At 44.6% G+C, this 27,059-nt stretch overlaps 1 protein-coding gene across 2 annotated transcripts in view; it reads right to left on the reverse strand.

The window, feature by feature from the left end:
* The window catches only part of FHOD3 (formin homology 2 domain containing 3), a 518,587-nt gene that overhangs the window by 124,762 nt on the left and 366,766 nt on the right, over positions 1-27,059 (reverse strand). The window contains exons 11-14 of one of the 2 annotated variants that reach the window (XM_061130778.1): positions 19,608-19,700; positions 16,283-16,606; positions 15,588-15,662; positions 11,027-11,140 (exon numbers count right to left, since the gene is read on the reverse strand). In XM_061130778.1, coding sequence (XP_060986761.1) covers positions 11,027-11,140; positions 15,588-15,662; positions 16,283-16,606; positions 19,608-19,700 — 606 coding nt within the window. The remainder of the gene's footprint in view (positions 1-11,026; positions 11,141-15,587; positions 15,663-16,282; positions 16,607-19,607; positions 19,701-27,059) is intronic. The other variant, XM_061130777.1, reaches the window with a different exon arrangement.

Raw genomic sequence — 27,059 nt, forward strand, 5'->3', positions numbered from 1 at the left:
TCCTCTAGCCAGAAGGAGGTCAGTCCTTTTCCGTCATACGTCCACCTATATTTGGCTTCATAATTAACACATTCTCCTGGCAGCTTCCAAAAGCACTGATTGCACAAGCCCCTCCCAGGTCCCAGTTTCCAGGCCATGCTGGCTTGAAGTGAGGCCCATCCTCTTGGTCTTCTCCCTTCGTCTCCACTCCAGGCCAACTTACCCCCTTGCCACCCACCCCCACCCTCATTGTCATGCTCGCCTCTCCTCTGAAGACATATCTTCCAAACACAATCTCCTAACTCTTGCAGATCTTCAGGATCACGACTTAAAGAAAGATGTGCAATCACTCTATTTTCTTTTTTTTTTTCATATCTCCCTCGTCACCTTCCCTCCTACACTCTCCCCTCTCAGGGGAGGGCTACAGGGTGTGATTTGTCTTGTACTGGTGACTCAGTTTCCCAGACCTCTTACCAGAGGTGTCCGTTACGAGGATGCAGGACCCGTGCTGGGGTCCCCACCCTGATGGCCTCTCTTTCTCCACTTCCTCAATAAAAGTTCATTTCCTTCACAATATTTATTTGCTGACCATTTGCTCATCTTCTGTTTCTGCCACCAGGGTATAAACTCAATGAAGCCAGGGACAGGGTCTCATTCAATGTTGGACTCCCAGGTCAGCATACACGGCACATTCTAAGCACCCAATAAATACTTGCTGAATGAAATGGATGAATATGTAGAGTATGTGTGGGGGGCGGTGGGGGGGTGTGTGTTCACAGGCCCAAACAGGTTTCCAGCCATCACTGGCTCCCATGGTTTTGCGCTAGCATTGTACAAAGACTAGAGAGTGAAAAAAGGTAGGAAGGAGTGTGTGTGTTTCTATCGCTATCTAGATACTAATCTATATTTCTATCTATATATGTGTGCGCACACACACACTTTCCAAAATCAACTTAGAAACCCAGTCTCTTCCACTAAAATAGTAAAACTTACTCACTCATGGCCTAGCTTTGTGGGAAGAGGGGAAATGGGATCAGGGACCCAGAAATACATTTTCTGAAGGAGAATTCTTTCCTATCCTTCCTACCCATTTTCACTCTGTGATCTATGCACAATGCCAGTGCAAAACCACTGTAGCCAATGACAACTGGAGACCCGGCTGTCGAGGGCTGTCCCACTAGGAGAGGGCACACCAGCAGGAAAGGTGGTTCAGGGCTCAGCTGATAGCAGGCAAACTAAGTGTCTACGGCTCTATGCGTAGAGCTACTCAATCTGTACTATTTTGATGACTGATAACTGCACTTGGGTGTTACAGATCTCACCTAACTCTCTTCCACACAAGTGAATGTTCTCGCTTCCCAACAGAAGTACAATATATATCGATACTTTTTAAAGTTGCTGTGGTGATGGTGATGGTTTAGTCGCTCAGCCGTGTCCAACTCTTGCGACCCCGTGGACTGTAGCCTCCCAGACTCCTCTGTCCATGGGATTCTCCAGGCAAGAATACTGGAGTGGGTTGCCATTCCCTTCTCCAGGGGATCTTCCTGACCCAGGAATCCAACATGGGTCTCCTGCATCGCAGGCAGTTTCTTTACCAACTGAGCTACACCATGTAGGAAGGTTGCTATAGACATTCTTTAAGTAAACAAGGGTGATAGAATTGTCTAATTTAAAAATATCAATAAATACATGAATAAAAATGTCTATTCCTAGGAATTCCCTGACAGTCCAGTGGTCAGGACCTAGCGTTCTTACCGCTAGAGGCCAAGGTTTGATCCCTGCTCAGGGAACTAAGATCTTGCAAGCCAAAAAAAATAAAATAAAAATTTAAAAATTGACTCTAATCTCACTTTCCAAAGGAAGGAAACAAGATAAGCCGTTAACACTGCTCATGCATTTGTTCTCCTGGTTATTTGACAAAGAGGTGGGAGAAGGGCAGTGAGGAAAGGGGGATCTCACACCGTAGAGATGTAGAGATGGCTGCCACTCAGTAGCAAAGCAGTCAGAAGGCTGCTGGGACGTGCAGACATGGGATGCAGAACATGGGACAAGCAGAAAGTGCTTCCACGCAAAAACACACACTTTTATCTTTACAATTTACATGCATGTGGACTCTCCAGTCCTGCTTATCTGAAAGATTTTCCCTGACTCTTTAATCAAATGCCCAGTCTAGGAAGGGGAGCCATCTTTATGCCACAGCTTTGTGAAACCCAGGTTCACTACCGCAGACCACGGTACATTTGTGAACCCCATTTCAGAAACAAAAGGATGAAGGCATAATGATTCAAAGGGCTGAGAGCTAAAACTGAGGTGCATGAACCCATAAGAATTGTCACAATTCATTCTGCCTGAGGAAGTCAGAGGAGTTTTACAGACAGATGTCACCTACTTGGGTCTTGGAGGATGAGAAGGAAGTGACTGAATGAACAGAGGAGGAGGCTGGTTAGAGGACAGAGCAAATATGAAAGAAGGGGGCCTTGGGAGAGCCTGGCAGCATTTCCGTGGGGTTGAAGTTACAGTGAGGATGGGCATGCTGATGGCTGCCAAAGCTGCAAGGCATATGTGGGACCCAAACTTGAGAGATCCTAGAGACGATGTTACTCAGGTGAGCCTTGCTGATAAGTGGTGGGAGGCACTCAAGGTTGCTGAGAAGGAAATGTCACTTGCTCAGATCTGTATTTCAGAAAGTGTAGGAGACATACATCACTGCAATACGTAGTCCAGGCATGACACAGATCCTGGGCTAAATCTATGGTGGTAGGAGTGGTGAGAAGGAGTCAGATCCAAAACTCACGTGGTCTGACACAGAACCCAGGTCCCCTAATGCCCACAGTCACTGATGAAGCCACCAGGAAGCCAGACCCTACTGCAAACTCCCTCTGTTAACGGACCGGTGACTCTGCTCTCAGGCACTTTGGCTGTAATACAATTACTTAATCAAGGCCACATTATGCCTTACAGGAACTCCTTGTTTGTAACAAGACTGCTACCAGGACCTAGCAGCAGGCGACCAGGAGGCCTGCTTGGTGCACGGCACAAGGCGCACACAGCTTCGCCGCCTCTTGGTTTGAATGGCAGGGAATCTGTCTGCGTTGGTGTCTTTTTCTGCCGTTGGCCGTTGTGGGCTCTATGCCATTAACTGTGATCACAAAGAAAGGCAATGCCTTTTATTCCATTGAAGTGCTATTCAAGATTTTTTTCAGTGATATTTTTTCATCTACTTTGATCAATTTAAATTAAAAATAAAAATTTAACTAAAGCCCATCGGACAGTGGGGCTCTTAACTCTACTGACACAATTTTTGGAAAAGTACTGTGTAGACCAAGAGATGGAACATAGCCAGCGAGTGTTTGGGATCCAGAAAAACACACGGATCATATATTCAGAAAAAGCAGTGATTTGAAAACCAGACAAGTAGAACCTCAAGGCATATGTAGATACTAGCAAAGGCAAGAAATAATAAAAGGCCAAAGCAGACTAGAACAGGAAGCCAGAAGCACCCAGACACCCATACAGAGCAGTCCACGTGGAGGAGGAAATCAGGACGAGGGAGACACGGGTACCAGCCAGTGATACTCAGGGCAATGCTTGACGGGCCTGCAAGCAGCTGAGACCTACAAGAGCCAAAGTAACTGAAAGTAGGCAGGCAATGCATGGAAAAGGAGACCTTCATCCAGGGGGAGGAGTTACCGCATCAGTGGTGGGGACAGGTATTCTAGGGGTCACAGGAAGTGAGATCTTCCAAGTCAGCGCTTAGGCTCAGCATGTCAGGCTCCCACCCGCATCCTAACCACGTGGTCCCAGCTTCCCCAAATATCCCTGTGCTCCTTATTCCAGTGTTGGCAATCACCATACAAAACCCCACAGCAGCAGACTACAAAAACAGCAGGACTGTTTCAAGGTAGCACATGATACAGTCACATTCCAAAGACTGGGGAAGAAAGAGGGCTCCTGACAGCCTCAAATGCTTGATCCATCTGAGAAGGTGGGCACTGGAGGATATGGGAGACGCTCCTATGGAAGCAGCTTGAACAGACACATAATCAAGCCTGCATTGCTGTTGGTATACAGCAAACCGACAGGGAAACGAAGGACTTTTCCCTAAATGGTATTCAAACAAGTGAAAAAATGTAACTTTGACCTCTGCCTCACACCATATGCCAAAATAACTTTCCGGGTAGAAAAAATATTTCCATGTAAAAATTGTAGCTACAAAAATATTAGAAGAAACCATGGGAGAAAATTGTAGCTACAATTTTTTCACTTGTCTGAATACCATTTGGTGAACAATCCAACGATTAGAAAAACCCATGGGGAGAAAAAGGGACTTGCCTGGCGGCTCAGTTGGTAAAGAATCTGCCTGCAATGCAGGAGACACAGGTTTGATCCCTGGGTCAGGAAGATCCCCTGGAGAAGGAAATGGCAACACACTCCAATATTCTTGCCTGGGAAATCCCATGGACAGAGGAGCCTAGCCGGCTGCAGTCCATGGAGTCGCAAGAGTCGGACATGACTTAGCGACAAAACCACCTCCACCATAGGAGAAAAAGCTGTCCTCACAGGGAACACAAAACCCAGAAGACAGAAAAGATTAATAAATGTGATTCCAAAATTTAAATTGTTCTACACACAAATGTTGTAAAAAGACCAATGACTGAGGAAAGTAATAGGCACACCTACTAGAGTTTATAAAGAACCTGGACACCTCAGTGAGAAAAAGAACTCAGTGATCACGAAGCACAAATTCACAGGAAAGGAAGGGTGCCTTTACATATGAAATCATACTCATTCATAACAAGAAACACAAATTTAAATTTTAATGACATACAACTCTTCACTGTTTGGAGAGCAATGGTTGAAAACTTGAAAGGTGCCTCTCTGGCAGAGGTGTTGGGAACACAAGGCCTTTTACACATTGTAGTTGAGAACCAAAACTGGTACAATCTTCACCAAGAGCAACTGGGCAAAAATCAATCAAAACTGTAAAGATACAAAAACTTGACTTACTAAATCTATTTCTAGGCATTTGTCCTAGAGATAATCACACAAGTGCAAAATGACACACAGATAAGAATCACACTGCAGTATCATTAGGGCCCATCATTACATGATTGGGTATATGAAACAGCACCCAGAGAACAAACTATTAAAAAGAATGGGGCAGCTGTAAAGAGACATTCAAAAGCAGAGACATGATTTTGCCAGCAAAAGTATGTATAGTCAAAGTGTTTGTTATTCCAGTAGTCATGTGAGAGCTGGGCCATGAAGAAGGCTGTGGGCCGAAAAATTGACACTTTCAAATTGTGGTACTAGAGAAGACCTTTGAGTCCATGGGACTCCATGGAGTGCAAAGAAATCAAACCAGCCAATTCTAAAGGAAATCAACCCTGAGTATTCATTAAAAGGACTGACACTGAAACTCAAGCTACAATACTTCGGCCACTGGATGTGAAGAGCTGACTGACTGGAAAAGTCCCTGATGCTAGGAAAGACTGAATGCAAAAGGAGAAGAGGGCGGCAGAAGATGAGATGGTTATATAGCATCACCAACTCAATGGCTGTGACTTTGAGCAAACTCTGGGAGACAGTGGAGGACAGAGAAGCCTGGCATGCTGCAGTCCATGGGGTTGCGAAGAGTCGGACATGAGTTAGTGACTGAACAACAACAAAATGGAAAGAGAACCAAGATAAATTTTTAAGTAAAAAAAGCTGAATGCAGAGTAGTTTGTACAGTGTGTTACTATTTCTCTAAACCTACATTAAACACATATATGCTGATATTAACATAAAATATCTCTGGAAGTACACATAAGGAATTGCAAGGCGCCCTTGCTTTGGGGGAGGATAACGGGGTAGGAAGAAGGTTCACTTTCGACCTGTGCACCCCTTCACACCTTTCAAATGCTACTACATACACCAAAGGCCCATATAGACAATAATACACAAAAAGCTGCAACTTTAAATTTTTATTTATCCCTTACTATCCATTTTATTTCTAAAGGAAGTATCACTGCTAATATCTATGCTTACAGTCTTCCAGAAAGTAAAAAAAAAACTCTGCTGGGATGACTATACAAGGTAAACAATTCCCAAACTTACAAGCACTCTTTTTTTTTTTTTTTTAACAATTAAGCTTTGATTTTTGTGTCCAACTCTTTGTGACCCCATGGACTGTAGCCCACCAGGCTCCTCTGTCCATGGAATTTCCCAGGCAATAATGCTGAAGTAGGTTGCCATTTCCTTTTCCAGGGGATCTTCTTGGCCCAGGGATCAAACCCACATCTCCTGCATCAGCAGACAGATTCTTTACCACTGTGCTGCCTGGGAAACATTTTGTTACATATGTATTTGTACACTTAATGAGTATAATTGCTTTGCTATATGTAAACATATATTAGGGCCTTGGTGCTAGTGGTAAAGAATCCACCTGCCAATGCAGAAGACGTAAGAGATGCAGGTTCAATCCCTGGGTCAGGAAGATCCCCTGAAGGAGGGCATGGCAATCCACTCCAGTATTCTCGCCTGGAGAATCCCATGGACAGAGGAGCCTGGCGGGCTACAGTCCACGGGGTTGCAAAGAGTTGGACACGCTGAAGTGACTCGGAACGGCACATACGTATATTAAGGACTCCTGACACGAGTGTGTAAAACAGGCAGGTGACTGGCATTTACAGCAGACAATAGCACTAATGTAAGGGGGAAAGAGGGCAGACTTGGTACTTAAGGCACATACTGGCAGGCCTACAGAGAAGCCCTCCCTGGCGTCCTAAAATCTCCAAGGTGCACCCACTGAGCTCTTAGCATCTTCAGTTGCTCATGACCACCCACCCCCAGCTCACAGCACAGGGGCCTCATTCCCAGAGCACGCACTCCCCAGCCCCAGCACAAAGACTGATCCGCCTCAAGGCACCTTCAACCCCCAGCACCGGCCTCACTGCTCCCTTGAATTCCCTTAGCAGCTGCGGTCACAACACCGAAGGAGCGGACAAGCCTGCAGCTGCCACTTCTGAGAAGGCCCACCAGAGGGGGATGTCGCGGTGGGGATGCAGAGAGGATGTGCTCAGGCCAGAGCCGCAAAGTGACCGCGCTGCGATGATTGTCTGCCTGTTTGTTTTATTTGAATACTTGAAGATGAATGGTTCAAATACTCTTGTAATTTTGTTTTCTTTTTAAAAGAAAATATTTAGAATGCTTCCACTCAAAAAGCACATTTTCAAAATTGAAGCATTTTCAGAGTCTGCTTTCACTAAACAGTTGCATCTTGTATCCCTGAGGGCTTCTGCAAATGGTTCTGGTCTTCTTATTTTGTTTTGTTTTGGTACAACTCAAACTGCAATTTCATGAAAGTTAATGCTGCACTGTTTCTAAAAGAGCCCTGTAAACAAAGCCGTAACAGGGGATGTGGAGAAGGGTTCATTTTAATACCCCTGCTTGACTTAATTTGTATATTGTTTCTTCAGCTCTTCCTTTCTAGGTCAATTTATCATTCCAAGTTTTATTAACATCCAACACACTAATATGCTTGGGAAAATATGAAAACTCTAAACTCACGATAATGCCCAGTTGTAGTCCCAAAGCGGGCTGACCTGCCTGAAGGGGTGTTTTAGTTGGCGTGATTTTCCTAAGGACTTCAGGGAAGTGAATCTTGTTTCCAAATCAAGGAAAAGGGTTTCTAGAACTCCCCAGTAATGCATGGGGTCTTGTCATGTTGCTTATTAGTCCAGAGTGTTCTGACAGAACATGTGGATTCTCACTGCAAAAACGCAATTGTTCATAAGAGCGCAATGTTTTTTCTAAGAGTTTTTCTTTTGAGTTTCAATAATTGCTACTGCTACTGCTAAGTCACTTCAGTCGTGTCCGACTCTGTGCAACCCCATCCCTGGGATTCTCCAGGCAAGAACACTGGAGTGGGTTGCCATTTCCTTCTCTAATGCATAAAAGTGAAAAGTGAAAGTGAAGTCACTCAGTCATGTCCGACTCTTCACGACCCCATGGACTGCAGCCTACCAGGCTCCTCCGTCCATGGGATTTTCCAGGCAAGAGTATTGGAGTGGGGTGCCATTGTCTTCTCCGGTTTCAATAATTAGGAGTATATAAAACATCTTAAGGATAAATCTTACAAACCCTCCTGAAGTATATACGTCGGTCAAAACAATCCTGTATCTTAATAAGATAGAACATATTTGTAAATGTAAAAATAGATTACAATGACATCTAAAGAATCCAGTTGTTGGAAGAGAAAAAAAAGAAAAAATCAAACTATAAAAATAAATATTATAAATACAACTGACATAATATGCTAGGCTGGTGAGATACGAATATGATCTAGAATTAAGGCCTTTCTTGTTTTTACTGGTTTTTATATTCACAAAGCATAAGCTGGCAAAGTGAGAGTAGAAAGTGGTGATACGGCCAGGCCTGGTGGCTTTCTGGCCTTAATGGAATGGCACATCTGATGTTTCAAAGTCACAGATGGTGATGGTTGAAAAACAAATCATGCAAATGGAAAGGGAGTAAGAAACCCTTTGAAGCCTTCCTCGCTGGTAGAATCAGTGATATAATGCACTTCCTGTGGCAGGAGTGCACATGGGTGAAGAGGCAGCTCAGAACAGGAGGCGTCCCTGCCTCGGCTGCTACCCAGTGATGGGGTCTCAGCGTGCGGGCTCCCTCCGAGGGATTTCAACCCAGTGCTTTCTTCAAACTGAGGACCACGAAGCCCTCACCCCACCAGTACTGGAGCACCTCCCGGGGTGTCAGACACACTCCTCAGGCCGTGTGCACCCCAAGATGGACATCTCCATCCTCGCTCTGCTTCTCGTTCTACATCTTCCATCTCAGTTCCTTGTTTCTAACATCCGCAAGCTCCCCTGTCTCCACCTCCCAGTGGCAGCCAAGTCTGCACAAACGCGCTGCTCCTTTCCAGCCCCGAGGCGTCTGCCGCTCCCGGGCAGGGTCAGCTCTCTCTGACTTAGAGGCAGCTTCGAGGGGCCCTGGGCCCTGCGGCTTTGCCCCTGTGGCTCCAGCTGCCCTGTGGACCAAAGAGTGCACGGCACCAGCTGTTTCAGAACCCTAACAGCCCAGGGCCTTGGAATGAAGTCCAGGCTCCTCCAGGGCACTCAAGGGTTTCTGGGATCCAGCTCCTCTCCTCCCTGCCCTGCTAAATCCGCCCAGCCCCTCAGGGGACACTCAGCTAGCCCCAGCAGGAAAGAGGCACGGACAGGAGTCCTTCAGGGTCCTGAGCTCCTGGACCTTCCAGCTCAAATGGGACCTGGGTTTCCCCATTAGGACCTGGGAACAACGTTCCCCTGAAGGCAAAGGTTTGGGAAACCCGTGGACCTCCTGTCCTTCCAATTTCTCAACCTTAGAAACCTCCAAATTGTCCACAGTGAGTGGATAATTCACCTGGATCCTTCAACTGGCATTCACCTCGACTCTTCCACAGCCTAGCCCCAGGAACTATAGCAAAGAATGGAGCCTGCTTCCTTGCTCCTAAGGAGCTGGCGACCTAGCAGGTGTGAGAGAAGTGATGCAATATCAAGTCAGATTCTAATAGTCCTCACTTTAGCCTCAAATCTCACATCTCATAGGACAAAGGTTCTCTTTCCAGGTGACCTCTCTAGGAGCACAAGAGACCTCAGCTGAACCCCAGAACGAGTGCCCTAGGGTGAAAGGCAGAGATTTCGTGGCAATCCATTTGTTACCTTATGACCAGGACCAAGCCGAGCCAAGGTGTGACCAACTCACGACCACACTGGACCGTGCCACCTGGGAGTCTGACACCACGGGGTTTAGGTACTATTTTAGAAATTAAAGGTGGTGTGCAGCAGGGCAACCCCCTTCTTCCAAAATCTCCAGTCAGCAAAACACCCTTCAGAATATACTGGAGACCATGCAAATATGGAATTCAGGTAGAGTTTGTTTTAAATTTGGGATTAGAGGCAAATGACCTCTGTGAATTGCTCATATCTCAATTTCTGGTCAATCACGAGCTGCTGGACATTATGTCACATCATCGTACACTGTCACTTCCCACTGGACCCACACAGTGGGGTTCAAGTGTACTTTATCATCTGCTCAGAAAACCACCCTCTAAGGTAAGGGTTGACATAATTGGCACGTACCCTCAGGGGTTAAATAACTTCCCAGTGAGTGAACTGGAACCCTAGCCAGTTTTCTCTAAGTCAGCACTCTTGCCATATAAGGGAAGCTGTTTTTAATTGTTCTGAAATTACAGGCCTTACCTTTCCCTTGTAAACACATCCTTGTGCAATCCCTTGCTTCTAGGAGTAATAATAAGTTCCTTTCTGGTGGTCTAATTAATACTCTTGCCAAGTTAAATTCCATCCACGGACCCATATAATTCATTTGTTTTCTGGTAGGTCCTAGATTAATAAAACAACACCTTAAAGGGCCCACTACCTCCTGATTTACATAGAATGAATCATTCAAAGGCGAAAACAGATGTGTATAACAAATTGCAGGGTTAACACAAAATCTAGAACACTTTTTAAGGGGTGAATCAAAACATTCACATTTAAATATTTTAGAACAAATTGGCATGCCTATCTTTAGTATGTTGAGAGGTAAGACAGTATTAACAATAAACTACCACCTCTAATAAAATAGTTATATAGTACAGTGTGAAAGAGAAAATAGTCTTACCTTTGGACTATACTCCATCAAGGGAAATATTTCAGATTATTCTTTTTATTTATACTTTTCTTTTGGGCACTCTTTTTTTTTAAAAAAAAGTTTTTATTTTGTAATGGGGTAGAGCTGATGAACAAATAATGTTGTGATAGTTTCAAGTGAATAGTGAAGGGACACAGTCATATATATACATGTGTCCATTCTCCTCCAAACTTCCCTCCCAGCCAGGCCACCACATAACATGCAGCAGAGGCCCCTGTGCTATACAGTGGGTCCTTGTTGGTTATCCATTTTAAATACAGTAGTGTGTACATGTCCATCCCAAACTCCCTTTGGGCACTCTTCAACTGATTCCCTTCGCTGGAGGAAAAGGAAGCGATCAGTACATACAACCCACCTGTCCGGCCTGGCCTCCTGTGGGGGTGAGAGTGATGACGTGGGGGTGGTGGGCACACTGGATCCAGACGAAGGCCTCGAGGAGTGATGAGAGTTGTTGCCAAAGCTGCTGTATCTGAAGAGTACAGAGGGTTAAGTTGGGGGCAGGAAGGGGCAGAGAAATGAGTACAGGTCACTAGATGATCAACACTCGGCAAACTCTCTTAATTTTTACAAGAAAAATTAGCACTAGAAAAGTGCTACCTAGAAAAGGTAGCACTGTTAGCGATCACCCTAACTTAAAGAAACTTACTAACTTCTTCATTTTTATTATTTCTTATTAGAGAAGCTTCCCAAAGTCCAAAAAATGCTAAGTAGCGGGTTATGACAAAGGGCTTAAACAAAATCCTCATGTTTCCTTTCTAAGTGTACATTAACACTAGTTGCTAACATAAATAGAATCCAAATTGCTTTGAATCGAATCACGAAGATTTTTCTTGCTTCCAGGACCAAACCTGCGTCTCCTGCACCACAGGTGGATTCCTTACCGCTGAGCCACTGGGGAAGCCTGGTGGTGGCACAATTAGTGTTAATTCCATCAAAGGTCTGCAGAAAACATCAGACAACTGACTAAGGAAACACCTTACTAAAAAATTCTCCTTTAGGTGTTTCTGAATCAATTTCATCTACTAGACGCCATAGTCTTGTTGCATGCCCAGCAATCAAGCAGCAACTGTCTCCAGACCCTCTAGGCTGGCCCGCCACTTAGAGGTGCACATATCCAACACTTTCACCCAACACGTCCTCAGAACCAAAATGACAGCCATTAATTTTCAATGAGCTTTCATCATCTCCCAGTCAACCCTGACAAGTTTCAGGATTTATTAAAGTCTAGGGCTCTCTTGTTTTTTCAGAATAGCTGTTCTTTAGCAAAGCTGGATTCAGCTATCATCAGCAGAGCTTTGTCTCACAACCTATTCAGCGACAAGGCAGGGCTGACTCTTTCTTCTAAATTGGTTAGGACACACTGCTGGAGTGTGTGGGACTCTAAAGGTTGCTATGATGAAAGTGCACAAAGACCTTCCCATACACAGTGAATCCAGTACAAGCTCCCACCAACAGAATCAGTACTAACCATTCTCGGAAGCCATTTGATCTCAAAATAGGGATATCCATTGATCAAATAAGTCTACTTTTGGGGAAGTTAACATAACCTTACTTACAGTGATTTATATACTAAAAGCATTACACAGGAAGATTCTCACTGGCGCCTCATTGAGATCATGGCAAAAAACTGGAAACTACCCAACTAGGTAACAGTGTGAGGATAAGAAAGTATGATGTAACATTCACTGATGGAATGTTATGCAACCATTAAAAATGACTGCCAATTTATAAGTGAAAACATGGCAAATGTTCATAGTGTGTTTATGTATATACATGCACACATACCACATGCAACATCAGTTTATAATATTATACAGTAAGTTTGATTATAATTGTAAAAATAAATCCTTAAAGGTAAAAAATAATGTGTAGAAGAGAGCATAAAATAAAGATCACCTATTTCAAAAAGCAGAGTACAGAAGTAAAATTTCAGATTTCCCTAATGAATTACTACATTATAATAGAACCTAAAACACTCCTATTACCCCCAGTCTATCCTGTGTTGCTAAGTCTGCTGTGTCTGCCGTGTCGGCTTCTTGTTTGTCTTTTCACTATCATGTGTCAGCTTGTGCTCAGTACCAGGCACCCCGGCAGGCAGATGGGGACTCACAAAGCTACCCCGCCAGCCTCACCTGTTAACACACCATCTGCATGGCACTTGGTTTCTGGGCATTCATTTTCTCATCTCTTAAAAGTCCCAACACACTGCCTGTCTAGCAGGTTAACTGCTTCTTCTCTAAGTGAGTGTTGGCTTGATTTCTCAAGTGGTGGTGGTGGTTTAGTGGCTAAATTGTGTATGACTCTTGTGACTCCATGGACTGTAGCCTGCCAGGCTCCTCTGTCCATGGGATCTATCAGGCAAGAATACTGGAGTGAGTTGCCATTTCCTTCTCCAGGGGATCTTCCTGACCCAGGGATTGTACCCATGTCTCCTGTGTCTCCTGCCTTGGCAGGCAAATTCTTTACCATTGAGTCCCAGGGAAGCCCATTATGTCAATTACACCTCAATAAAAAAATTAAAATAAAAGAGGGCCCCTCTTTTATTCATAGGCCACAGAGAAGACAGAAAAGCAAAGAATAAGATGATACGAAAGAAAGGAAACAGCAGAGAAGGGAGAAAAAGCCCAGCAGGAAAGAGGAGAGAAGCAGCAGGCAGTGGGCCCTGCTCAGGAGGGAAGGAAGCTGCCCAAGACCCCAGGATCCTCCGGGAGACAGGCTCCTTGCTTTGGCTTCAGCCCTGCCATCACCCAGCTGTCTGGACATTGAGCTTGTTATTCTACACAAGCATCTAAAACCATCCCCCTTCCAGACCAAAAGTGGGCATCCCGGAGAATGTTTTAACAGTGTTACTTTACTAAAATTATGTCTCAAAAACATTATGGAAAAAAAACAAGCATAGAGTCATTTCCCCTTCTTTAGTTTCTCTAATGGTTGAACAATTAATTAGACTACCTCGTGGTCTGTCCAATTCTGCGTCTCAATTTCAGCTAAACTAACTGAGTTCACTGCACAGAGTTTTTTGTTTTTGTTTTTAAAAAATTCTTTTTAATGACTAACTGCTTGGTTTCTATTATAGCCCATTCAACTGCAGTCCACTACTGAGCAGTCAAATCTGTACCCATATTGACCTGGGACAACCACAGTGAGTGAACATCAGAAAATTAATGGGTACAAACAATATTTATATGGTATTCAAATTCCTTTCAAATAATTTAAAAATTATAAACTCTCCCCAGCTAAATCAAGCTGATCCTCATTCACAAGTATGCGTGTGTGCCCAGTTGTGTCTGCCTCTGCGACCCCATGAACTGTAGCCGGCCTGGCTCCTCTGTCCATGGGATTCTTCAGGCAAGAATACTGGAGTGGATTGCCTTGCCCTCCTCCAGGGGATCTTCCTGACCCAGGAATCGAATTCACATCTCCTGCGTCTCCTGCATTGGCACAGAGATTCTTTACCACTGAGCCACCTGGGAAGCCTCACAAGCATGAGACTGCTTTTCTCAATTTATGTGTATATCTGTTTTGGCCAGTTCCATGTTTCTATTGCTCTCATTCCCCCAGGACCGTGAGTGGTACTGAAGCCTGGGGCCACGTGGGAGGGACCTGGGACCAAGAAAGCCCCGTCAGGGCCTGTGAGCCCATCACCATCCTGGGCTAACACTATCCTGCTGGGGAAGATGAGGTTTGCCAGAATATCTTTCTTCCAGTCAAACGTGTGGCTCATCACTTGTACACAGATACTATTATCAAGGGACATAAGAGCTATGCTAGATGCATTTCATGAAAATTGTGTGAAAGATCACAGTAACTCAGAATTTTAGACCTAAAAGAGACTGGTAGAGAACTTGCTGTTTGGAGGTGTTCAAACAGGAGGTCACACACTCCCGACAGTATTACAAAGCCATTCTGGCTGAGTAAGGCATCTCCACTCACCAAACCACTCTGTGCCTCCATTTCCTCACTGAATATACATGGACCATCAGTTAATACTGATTTTTATTACTGATCTTGGACAATTTGATTGTTTAAAATATTCAAACTCTCTGCTCCCCATTCTCTGCTCTGCAGAGAGGTCCTGATCCAGGCATCAGTGAAGAACAGGCACATAGGTAAGCTGGCAAACACCTGAAAATTGCCTGAGCATTTTTGATTTGCACACCTCCTTCCCTCAGCCTCATCTCCCATTGGCACAGGAATCACTGAAGCATCCAAATGTAAATAATGCAATTATATTAGCCAAGACATGGAAACAACCTATATGTTCATCAACATATGAATGGATAAAGAAGATGTGAGTTAGATATATATCAATATATACAATGGAATATCAGTCATAAAAGAGAACAAAATAATTCTATCTGCAGCAACATAGATGGACCTAGAGATTATCATACTAAGTGAAGTGAGTCAGAAAAACAAATACCGTATCACTTAATAATACATAGGGAATCTAAAATACGATACAAATCAACATATCTATGAAGCAAAAACAGACTCACAGATATAGAGAACAGACTTGCAGATTCCCAGGGAGGGGGAAGAGAGGACTAGATTGGGAGTCTGGGGTTAGCAGAGGCAAGCTATTATATACGGGATGGATAAACAAGTGCTACACTATAGCACAGGGAACTATATTCAACATTCTGTGACAAAAAATAGTGAAAAAGAATATGAAAAAAATATATGTATAACTGAGTCACTTTGCTGTAGAGAAGAAAGTAACACACTGTAAGTCAACTGGACTTCAATCAAAATTTTAAAACATAATTAAATTAATGCCCAGGAAGTGATTCAAAACTGCAACTGTTTGCCATCTCACAGGAAGTTATGAGCAGTGTCTGAAAGAAAATCATATACATGAGAATAAAAACTGAAAGCTACGAAAAAGAGAAAGGAGATAAAGAAAAGACACCCACCTATTAGAAGAGAAAGACCGGAAGTTGTAAGGCTCGGAGGCAGAATACGTGCTCAGATGGAGAGAATCAGAGGAACTGTGAAAGGAAGGAAAACTCACTCAAAAGGCTGCCTGGAAAGTTGGCGAAGCCCCTCGCTGCATTCTGCAGATTAAGAGAGATGGGCTTGGTGGGGTGGGGGGCGTGCTTTAGATTCTGACATCATGCTTATGTTTATAAACCTGAACTTCATAAATCCATTTTTAGTAATGGCATTAGAACCCAAGAGCTCCTCAATTGGCACAGACAGGATTTTCTTCTGTGTGCGCTAAGTCGCTCAGTCTTGTCCCACTCTTTGCGACCCTATGGACTCTAGCCCACCAGGCTCCTCTGTCCCTGGGATTTCCCAGGCAAGAATACTGGAGTGGGTTGCTAAGCCCTCTGCCAGGGGATCTTCCTCACCCAGGGATGGAAGCGGAGTCTCTTACATCTGCACTGGCAGGTGGGTTCTTTACCACTAGCGCCCCCCTGGGAAGACCATAGTTTACCTGCATGCTGTAATTAGTGAGTGATCAGGGACTTTACACAACTGCTGCCCTCTGCTCTGACCCGAATTCACACAAACACAGTGCAAGACAAGCAGGAGGATGCAGTTAACACACCCGGGTCACCTTCCCGGGGGTCAGCCTCACACAGGCCACCGCAGGGGCCGGATCTACCTGCTTTCCTGGTGGGACTCGGCTTCCTTCTCCTTGGTGGACAAGGGCGAATCCTCAAAGTCATAGGAGAAGAGGTGGAAGGGGCTGTGGGGCACGTAGGGCAGCTTCTCTCTGCTGGGTGATGCCTTCGGGGGAGCGGGTGCAGTGGAGGGGGGCCGAGCGGCCGGGGTGGGGCTGGGGGGCGGCCGCAGCGCGGGCCCCGAGGACCCTCTGTCTGAGGGGGTCCCTGCCGCAGCGCTGGCTGGCAGCGGCTTCCCCGGAGAGGCAGCGGCGAGGGCTGCATCCTTTCCGGTGGCGACCTGCTCCGAGGCAGGTTGGGCCTCGCTGCTGCAGCAGCCGGGAGGAGAGCAGGAGGAGAGGAGGAGAAAGGGGAGGAAGAGAGATTGGGGAGAGAGGGAGCCAAGGTTAGGAAAGGGGGAAAGGACGTGTAAAAACTCATTACCGTCGGGGCCGCCGGCTTCAGAATCCGGCGGTGTTTCTTGACCTGTGGCATAGAAGCCGGAAACCCCACTTTTCCCAATAATCCTGACGCCCTGGGCTGGCCAGTCTGGGAAGTCAAACCAACCTGGCCTCTGGGCAAACAGGGGCCTTTGTGAGAGGATCTCATGGGGCCTCAAAGGCTCTTCTGCACCTCCCCTCTTCACCCCACAAGGGTCTCCCTGCCAGTTGTGTTGGCACCAGAATTTCCATAATTTGAACTTCATTTCTTTGTCTTGCTCAACAGGGGATCTGCCCTCCTCCTAAAAAGCCCAGACTTGAGGATGCAGTATACTGCAAACTCCAAATTTAGGAGTTAGGGCTTGTGGATCCTTTCCTGAGAGCAAGTGTGGAGGAGGAGAAACGATGCCAGCAGGACATGCAAAGAACTGGAAATGAGGGGCTGGCAGAGTGAAGACACATTTTGCCTGGTTCACGGGCACATTTCCCCGGGGTCTCCTCTACCACTAAACCCTAGACATCTAGACCCCTGCAGGCAGGCCTGACTCTGCCACAGACAGAAGTCCGTGGAGACAGAAGTCATGGAGACTCCCACCTTCAGGGCTGGATTGAAAACACTTCGATATGTTGATGCCCACCTCTGTCACTGGAGTCCTGTGCTGTCCTTAGTCGCTCAGTCGTATCCGACTTTTTGCGACCCCACGGACCTTAGCCCACCAGGCTCCTCTGTCCATGCGGATTCTCCAGGCAAGAATACCGGAGTGGGTTGCCATGCCCTCCTCCAGGGGATCTTCCCAACCCAGGGATCGAACACAGGTCTCCCCCATTACGGGTGGATTCTTTACCCTCTGAGCCACCAGTGAAGCCCACTGGAGAATCTACCTTAAATTCTGCAGTTTTCAAAACCATAGTCCCTTTCCCAGAGAACCTGACTCCCGGCCATGCCCATTTGGAAATGGAACATGAGCTATGTTTTTTTTTTTTCTTTCCTACCTCAAATTCGGAGCTCCATCTGTGTATAAGAGCAGGGATATACTGGTTCTCCTGGCTCAGAGGGAGAATGGGAAGAGACCACACGGAGGTGCTCAGGGCAGGCCTGGCACAGGGGGTACATACGATGGTACACACACATGGCGGGTACACAAGGCAAGCATCCAAGGAAACAGCCAGCAGGACGAGGAAGCAATGGACGACACCAGCCCACAGAAGGAAGCGGAACCTTTCCCACCACTTTGAAGTCTAGTAGCTTGACACCAGGGAGCGAGTAACATCACATCCATGTTAATGAACACCCTGGCCGAGATCAAACCCTGGGGTTTCATGTGCACACCCTCTGCTTCCTAAAACAGAAAAGTCTAATCTGTTTTGAAGATGCCCTACAGCACCAGTCATGCCATCAAAGACACTGCCGGGGTAGGATAAACCGCCGTCTATCTGTGTCAACAACCATCCCGTGTAAAGGCGGCAATGGTAGTAAGGACGCCTTTAGAGGCTGCTCTTTCCAGCCAGATTCTTCCATCTGGTCTGGGGGTGCTACTGAACTGTTTCAGTCCCTGAGGGTGAAGGGCTTGTGTGGGTGGTCACACCATGTACACTTAAGCACGTGGGGACCACACGGGTGTATTTATTGAGGGTACACATAACTTTCTGTGGCTCACTCTCAGCCTAAGGTGGGACTGTCATTTGAACCTCCTCTTTCCCAGAGCATCCCTAACTAAAGTCACTACCCCCGAGCCTGGCACTCAGCACAGGCCAGGGAGGGGGTGCCCTGGTTAATGCCCACCTTTCTCCCCCTCACTCCTGAATGTGCACCTCACTCTCTGTGGACACCTAGTGGTCATTCCTTTTCCGTCTCTACATCCTGCTGGCTTCTTCCTGGACATTTCCCAAGTGGAGAAGCAGTTCAGAGAGGAGTCCATGGCCCCAGAGAGCCATGGACATTCCAGCGCATCCAATGGGCCTGAGAACTTTTACGTGCGTTGGTGACCTGGAGAAGGGGGTCACGGCAGCAAAGAATCCCATTAACTTTGAAATTGGTAAAAGAAAGATTTTACCCTTCTGACTTTGCTTATTTGTGGAAAAACTAACAGCAAAAATATCAAAGTGCAGTGTAACCAATCAAGTGAAGGAACTGATTATAGAATTATTTTTGAATATCAGAAAATGAAATTACCCATGATCACCTTTTATGTTTCATACAGACCTCATTTGGGGGGAAATACCCACCAAATTCACAAGTATCTGCAAGGTGCCTTTCTGTTAACATCATTTGAAGACAGAAAGGATGCACCTTGGAGAGGTGAGTAGAGGATAGAAAACCCCCAAAGGGCTGCATAGCTCTGAGAGTCATTCTGGGCATGAAAATAAATGCTGGGATTTTTTTTTTTTTTTTTTCTGTGCTGTATGGGGGTAAAAAGTGGTCCTGTCCATTTGGATACAAATCAAAGTGCATTATTACCATAGCAGTCATCCACATATTTTAGATAACATTATACTGGTAAAATTAGCAAGAAGAAGGGGACACATGGAATTATTCTTCCTACAGGGCCGAAAGGGTTAAAATTTTCTGAGCGTCTCATTAGTTATTGCCAATGTGACTGAGCCCAAGCACTCAGGGAGGGCACAGTGGGGAGGAGAGCAACTGGGTGTATCTTCCATAAAGCGTGGTGAGGGAGGCAGTGTTTGAGTAAAAATGCAGTCCTCTAGGGAAAACGTGCTCAGTTATATTTCTAGGAAGCTAGTCACTCTGGGGCTCTGTGTGAGGGAACCAGTGAGGGAGGGAGCCAGTAAGGAAGGGAGGAGGCTACAGAAGGATGCTGCAAACTCTCCACCAGGAAGGAGCCTCCAGGCTTTCAGTGGGAGCCCGGGAGGGTCCAGCCCTCAGTACCTGTCCTTGCCCTGACAGGGGGCATCGTCCTCTCTCTCTTCCTCTGAATTGGGCTCCGTGATTGGCTGCTCCTCCTCCTCCTCCTCCTCAACCCTGAGACAAGGCCAGGAAAAGAGAAATGCACACAGAGACAAGATGGAAAAGCGAGATAAGCATTACAGACAAACAGGAAGATGAAGCCAAAAACAACAACAAACCTCCAGCTGGCTGAAATGAAAAGAGCACACTTAATCTGTTAGGAGAAGAGGAGACAGTTCTGAGATGGAGAAATTTAAGTGTGGGTTGGAGATGCAATCACCTGGCCCAAGACAAATTTCTGCGTTGAGTTGGCTGGATGAGACTGCGCTGCATACGCCCATCCGGCTCCCCCCATCCCCCCACCACATGGACTCAGAGCCACTTCTGGCCTTGGGCAGGCCTCCCAGGAGGTTCTCCTCCTGCACACGGAAGGTGCAGTGGCTGTGCTCTGGGCTGCCCTGGGCCAGCAGGGAGCAGTCCTCACGTCTCCACTGCGTTCCGTCCAGCACCAACCTCCAGGCGGGCAGGTGGTTTCTGCATGTTACTCCCTCCTTCTCAGTCAGTGTGTCTGGGGGCGGGGGCCTGATTCCCCCCCATTTCAAGGGTTAACACATGGCCTAGGTGGATTCCATCCAGGCCACCCCTGAGATTTCTCCTGGTGCCTTCAGGGACAAGAAGGTACAAGGACACCCTAAGTTGAGTGGAGGAGGGCTGTCTGTCGCTGATGATGGTCCAAGAACAGCAGAGTTGGAGAGAGAGAGATGGGAAGGGGAATGGGGAGAGAGAGAAGAAAGCAGTCCCTGTGACAGTTTTAATACTTGGATCTAAAATACTTCTGAAGCTTCACTAACAGAAGACAATAACTTCTCATTTGCACTTAAGATAGTTTAACTTGAGTTTTGTTCCTGCAGCTACACAAAGACAGACTTTGATAACTGATTGATTTCCCAACACCCTGAGGGCTTCTTAATCCCGTGCAAAAAGGACTGAAATGACTGGACTCCAATGACCTCCACCTTTGTTCACTTCAGCCCTGACGTGTTGGACCTCACTATCACACTGAACTAGCCCACTTCGGAAAACCTACATGCAAACTTCCACACCTGCACCCCCTCTCCCCAACCACAAGCCCCTCTCCTCCAAATCTCTCATTTCTCTCCTCCCACCATAACTCTTCTGCAACCTCAGTATCCGCCTCTATTTTCTAGAGGAAGATTGTCCTCCACCAGTTCCTTCTTGCCCTCAGTCCTCATGAACTGACCATTCTCACTGCACCCATCATTTTGCCAAGATCTTTAACTCTTTTGCCCCACTTGTCTTTTAGTCATGGTTTTTACTTTTTACGGAAATATAAAATATACACAGATAAGCACACGAATCACTGAGGTTTCACAAAATAGACGCATCCATGTAATCAGCATTCCTTCAATGCTCCTGTTTAATTGCTCCCCTCGTCTACCTCAAACAGCACAGGTCAACCTTGCCTGATTTTCTTCTCCATCTAAAGGAATTATACTGTATCCAGATTCTTTTGTTCAACATTACACTTGTGAGAATCACCTATATGGCTACATGTACTTAAAGATCATGCCTTCTCGTGGCTGTATACCATTCTCTCACACGAATACACTATAATTTAGTTATCCGTTCTACTGTTGATGCTAACCAGGTACTTTTCAGTTTGGGGTTATTTTGCATAGGGCTGTTATGGATACTGTAGTAGATGTTTTTTTTAGTGTTTTTGGTCATAAGATATGCTTTAAGTACAACTTTATTAGAAACTGTCAAACAATTTTTTAAATAAATGGATGAATTTACATTGCTATAAATAGTCTATGAGCATTCTGGTTGTCCCCACATCCTTGCCAAGATTTGATATTTTTGCCTATTTCATTTTGCCATCTAATCTGAGCGTAAGGTCTCACTGTAGCTTTAGTTCGCTTTCCCTGATGACCAATGAAGTTGGGCACATTATTATACTTTTAGTGCCTATTTAGATACCCTTTTTTTGAAGCGTCTAAGTACTCTGCCTTAAAAACCTGTAGGTTGTCTTTGCATTCACTTTATGGTATCTTTTAATAAATGTAAGTTCTTAATCTTAACGGGACCCCATTTATCATTTCTTCCTTTGAACAGTTCCGTTCAGAGTGACTGTGTTCAGAGTGACTGAACGGAACAGTTTTCAGTCACAAAGTTCGTGTCCGACTCTTTGTGACCCAACGGACTGCAGCATGCAAGGCTTCCCTGTGCCTCACCAACTCCCAGAACTTGCTCAAACTCATGTCCATCGAGTTGGTGATGCCATCCAACCATCTCATCCCTGTCATCCCCTTCTCCTCCCATCTTTAATCTTTTCCAGCATCAGGGTCTTTTCCAATGAATCAGTTCTTCGCATCAGGTGGCCAAAATATTGGAGTTTCAGCTTCAGCATCAGTCCTTCCAATGAATATTCAGGAATGATTTCCTTTAGGATTGACTGGTTTGATCTCCTTGCAGTCCAAGGGACTCTCAAGAGTCTTCTCCACACTACACTTCAAAACCATCAATTCTTCGGTGCTCAGCTTTCTTTATAGTCCAACTCTCACATCCATACGTGACTGGAAAAACCATAGCTTTGATTATGTGGACCTTTGTTGGCAAAATAATGTCTCTGCTTTTTAATATGCTGTCTAGGTTTGTCATAGCTTTTCTTCCAAGGAGTAAGTGTCTTTTAATTTCATGGCTGCAGTCACCATCTGCAGTGATTTTGGAGCCCAAGAAAATAAAGTCTGTCACTGATTTCATTGTTTCCCCATCTATTTGCCATGAAGTGATGGGACCAAATGGCATGATCTCGGTTTTCTGAATGTTGAGTTTTAAGTCAACTTTTTCACTCTCCTTTTTCACTTTCATCAAGAGGTTCTTCAGTTCCTCTTCATTTTCTGCCATAAAGGTGCTGTCATCTGCACATCTGAGGTTATTGATATTTCTCCTGGCAATCTTGATTCCAGCTTGTGCTTCATCCAGCCCAGCATTTTGCATGATGTACTCTGCATATAAGTTAAATAAACAGGCTGACAATATATAGCCTTGACGTACTCCTTTGCCAATTTGGAATCAGTTTGTTGTTCCATGTCCAGTTCTGACTATTGCTTCTTGACCTGCATACAAATCTCTCAGGAGGCAATAAGGTGGTCTGGTAGTCCCATCTCTTGAAGAATTTTCCACAGTTTTTTGTGATCTACACTAACCTTTGATGGTTAGTGTTTTTTTTTGTCCTGTTCTAAAATTTTCTTTCCTTACACCAAAGTCTTAAAAGTAGTCTCTTCTTTGTCTCTCTAAAAGCTTTATTATATGACCTTTCATATTTATATTTGATGTTTATCCATAATTTATTTTGCACATCATATGAGATAGGGTTCAGATACTTTTTTTTTCTTTGCCTACATAGACAGACAATTGGCCCAGAACCATTTAGTAAAAAGCCCGTATTTTCTTCAAGTTAGTATCATCTTTATCATGAATCAGGTATGTATCTGTGAGTTTCTGGACTTTTTCTCACCATTAATCAATTTTTATACCTTTGAGAGAATCTCTGAACACTATCTGAACTACAATAGTTTTATGATAGATCTTGACACTCAACATTTAAGTCCTTGGCCCGTTATACTTTCATAAAACTTTTGACTCAGCTTGTCACTTCCCACAAAAATTCTGATGGACTACTAATTAGGAGTGTATTGAATTTACACACAAATTTGGAGAAGAACTGAAAACTTTACATATTGAGTCTTCCAATCCATGATTATGGTATATCCTTTATTTACATCAAACTTTATTCCAATATCCTTTAATTTCTTTTAAAGCTTGCAATTTTCAGTATGGGTATTATATATTTTCTTCTAAATTTATTTCTAAATATAAAACTTAATTCTACTGTTGTTGTTTCTCAATTGCTAAGTTGTGCCTGACTTTTTGCAACCCCGTGGACTGTAGCCTGCTCTTCTGTCCACGGGATTCTCTGGGTAAGAATACTGGAGTGAGGCACCATTTTCTCCTCCAGGGCATCTCCCTGACCCAGGGATTGAACCCACGTCTCTTATGTCTCCTGCACTGGCAGGCATGTTCTTTACCACTAGCGCCACCTGGGATGCCCAGAAAGATAGTTGTATTTAATTTGCTCCAATTCTTATGCTTTTCCTTTTTTTTTTTTTTTTCCTTATTACACTGGCTAGGAACTGCAATATTACATTGAAGTGATGATACTAAGCATCCTATCATTGTCTCAAATATCAGGAGGAAATATGAGCTTTGTCATGTATTTTTTGTAAGCATTCTTTATCAGACCAAAGAATTTTCCTTGCTTACTAAGAATTTTTGCCATATATGAGTGCTGAAGTCTATCGAATGCTTTCTTTCCATTCACCAAGATAATCATATGATTTTCCCCTTTTTCTCTGTAAATGCAATGAATTACACTGCTTTTTAAAATGTGAAACCAACCTTGCATACCAGGAATAAATCCCACTTTGTTATGTTACCCTTTTTTTTAATATAAACATCTTGGTTCTATTTGTTAATTTTTTATTAAGAATTTTTTAACTGAAGTATCATTGATTACAAAATTATTAAGAATTTTTTACACATATCTTCTGGGAATAGGTTGATCAATAATTCCTCTTTCTTAAAATGTGCTGATCAGGTTATGCAAGTCTCATAAAGAGGTAGGGCAAAGAGGGCGACAGCAGTGAGGTTAAAGAAAAAGAGATGGATCCAAAAAAGCTTAAAACAGACACGGCTGAACTTAGTGACTGATTACATGTGGCAGGAAAGGAAGAGAGAAGCATCAGTTCAATCCCATGGTCATATGTCTCATACCTGGATCGAGGGGTGTCTCTGTCAGAAACGAGGTCAGTGAGACAGTGAAGACAGGACTTCTCCTGTAATGCCACAAGCCCCAAGTGAGCACACCTCACCTGTCCTTTTGAGTCGGGTACAGCTCACCCTCACAAACCACAGTCCTTCCCTGCTCTAACAGCAGCCAAGTTAAAACCTGTACCCTCAACCTTCAGCCAGAGGCCACCTTCCCTCAGCTAGATGAGGAATTTGCAAATGTTATTACTTCTGGTCTGCCCAGAACCCATGAATCTCTACCCTGCCAACCAACAGGCCTCTCCTCTTAAACACAAAACATGGAGCACCGCCCTTCAAAATAACTTGATTTCATTTGCTCCCCCAGGTGCTGCAGTCATTTATAAGCAAAGTCTTCTGCAGCTGGAGAGGGTCAGAGCCAAGCTGCCTAGGTTGTATTATACTCCAGCTCCATAACTTACCAGTTTGTGACCTTGGGCCCCACCATTCTCATCCCAATTTAGGATATCAACGGTACCTGCCTTCTTGAAGGACTGGGTTAACACGTAAGGCATTTTGAAAAGGAGTGGTATATAGTGAACTAATCAATTTGCTTTAGCTACTAGCTCTCTCATCATCATCACTGACTTTGAGGCCTTCTTAGGAAATCTCTACCATCCCCCACTAATGGATACTCAGAACTCGACTTGATTCACTAAGGAAGAGGTCACAGTACTCTGCAAAGCATTCCCAACCAGTGGCGGATAACAACACCTTCCCTTTTATAATTTCCACCTGTGCAAACCATGTATTTTTAATCCTTCTCTCTTGCATGTAGCTGTCCTAAAGGTGTATTGTGTTGTTCAGTCACTTAGTCATGTCCAATTCTGCGACCCCATGGACTGCAGCACGCCAGGCTTCCCTGTCCTTCACCATCTCCTGGAGCTTGCTTAAACTCATGTCCATTGAGTCAGTGATGCCATCCAACCATCTCATCCTCTGTTGTCCCCTTCTCCTCCTGTCTTCAATCTTTCCCAGCATCAGGGTCTTTTGCAATGAGTCAACTTTTTGCATCAGGTGGTCAAAATACTGGAGCTTCAGCTTCAGCAGCAGTCCTTCCAGTGAATATTCAGGCTTGATTTCCTTTAGGATGGACTGGCTTGATCTCCTTGACAGCAATTCTGATCTACATCCCAACCTGTTTCCTCTTTGGGCTCAACATCTTCTGATCCTGCAATAAATCTCCCAGTGACTTGTACATATTACAGCTTTACTATCATGAGTGGCAGAGCAGGACCAAGGACAGGCAGCACAATGACTCATTCAGGAAACCCACTTCCAAGAAGTTCCCTGGTCAAAGTGCTGCCCGTGCCCAACAACACAAACCCACGGAGAAGGAAATGCCCTCTTGAAGGGCACCAGATTTTCTATGCTTGATTTTATTTAATTTCATCCTAGTGGAATTAGTCAAAAAGAATGATGTTTTATGCAGATAATACTTAAGACTGAAGAAACAGATCAGACAATTTTGCTTTTATTTGAATTTTCTCTTAAAATATAATTTAATTTTGTTTATACTGTACTAAGGCATTCTGGGTCTTTGGCCTCTGGCTTTCAAATAACTCTAGGGGTATTTTGCTTGTTTGCAATTGATGAGGAGTTACTCGAGGGCACAAGCTTGTTCTGCACCCATCAGATGGTTTCCTTTTTACCACACACAGTCTCAGACTGGAGTCCACCCTCTTCACATGAGAAAAGCAACCGGCCCACAGACTGACCAATTCTGCAGGGCACAGTTTCCGTCAAAGCCAAAGCAATTTCCCCGAACTGGGGTCTCAGGCTGCTGTCATGTTCCTCAGACTTCAAAAAACAAACAGAAAGGAAAATGGATATTGCAGAGATGTTTTAAAAATACAACATATTTAAAACAGCATTAATGCATATTCTAAGACCAAAGCAATCAGGAAGTGGAAGAGCTAAAGCAACACATTCAGAGCAGGCAATCCACTCCAGTATTCATGCCAGGAGAATTTCATGGACAGAGGAGCCGGGCAGGCTACAGTCCAGAGGATCGAGAGAGTTGGACACGACTGAGCGACTAACACACAGTTCATATCAAGAATATGAAAAAATAGTTTTTAAAAAACAATAAAAATACAACTGTAAAAGTGAGAAAAATACATGATCATGGCCAATAAATTTGTATGAAGTGATATCTGAAACCCAGAGTTTAATATAAATCAATCAGAACTGCAATGAGATAATATTTTTTATCTGCTTGGCAAAATGAAGAAGTGAGAAGATAATACCAAGCACTGAAGAGCATACGGATCACCTGGCTCTCATACACTGTCGATAAGAGTGTGTGTTGGTGTAACCACTCTGGCAAAGTAACTGGCACTATCATGTCAAGGTCGACAATTCATATCATAAGTGTGATTCGCATCACCTAGGAGCAGACTGCTATAGCCTAGGGCAGTGCTTCTGAACCAGGTAATTCTGTCCTCCAAGGGACATGTTTTGATGTTGGGAGACATTTAGGCTTAGATGCTGCATCCTACAAGGCATGAGGCAGCCCTACACAGCAAAGACATATTCGGTTCA

This window comes from Dama dama, chromosome 27 (assembly GCF_033118175.1).
Source record: "Dama dama isolate Ldn47 chromosome 27, ASM3311817v1, whole genome shotgun sequence".
In the NCBI taxonomy this organism is placed as follows: domain Eukaryota; kingdom Metazoa; phylum Chordata; class Mammalia; order Artiodactyla; family Cervidae; genus Dama; species Dama dama.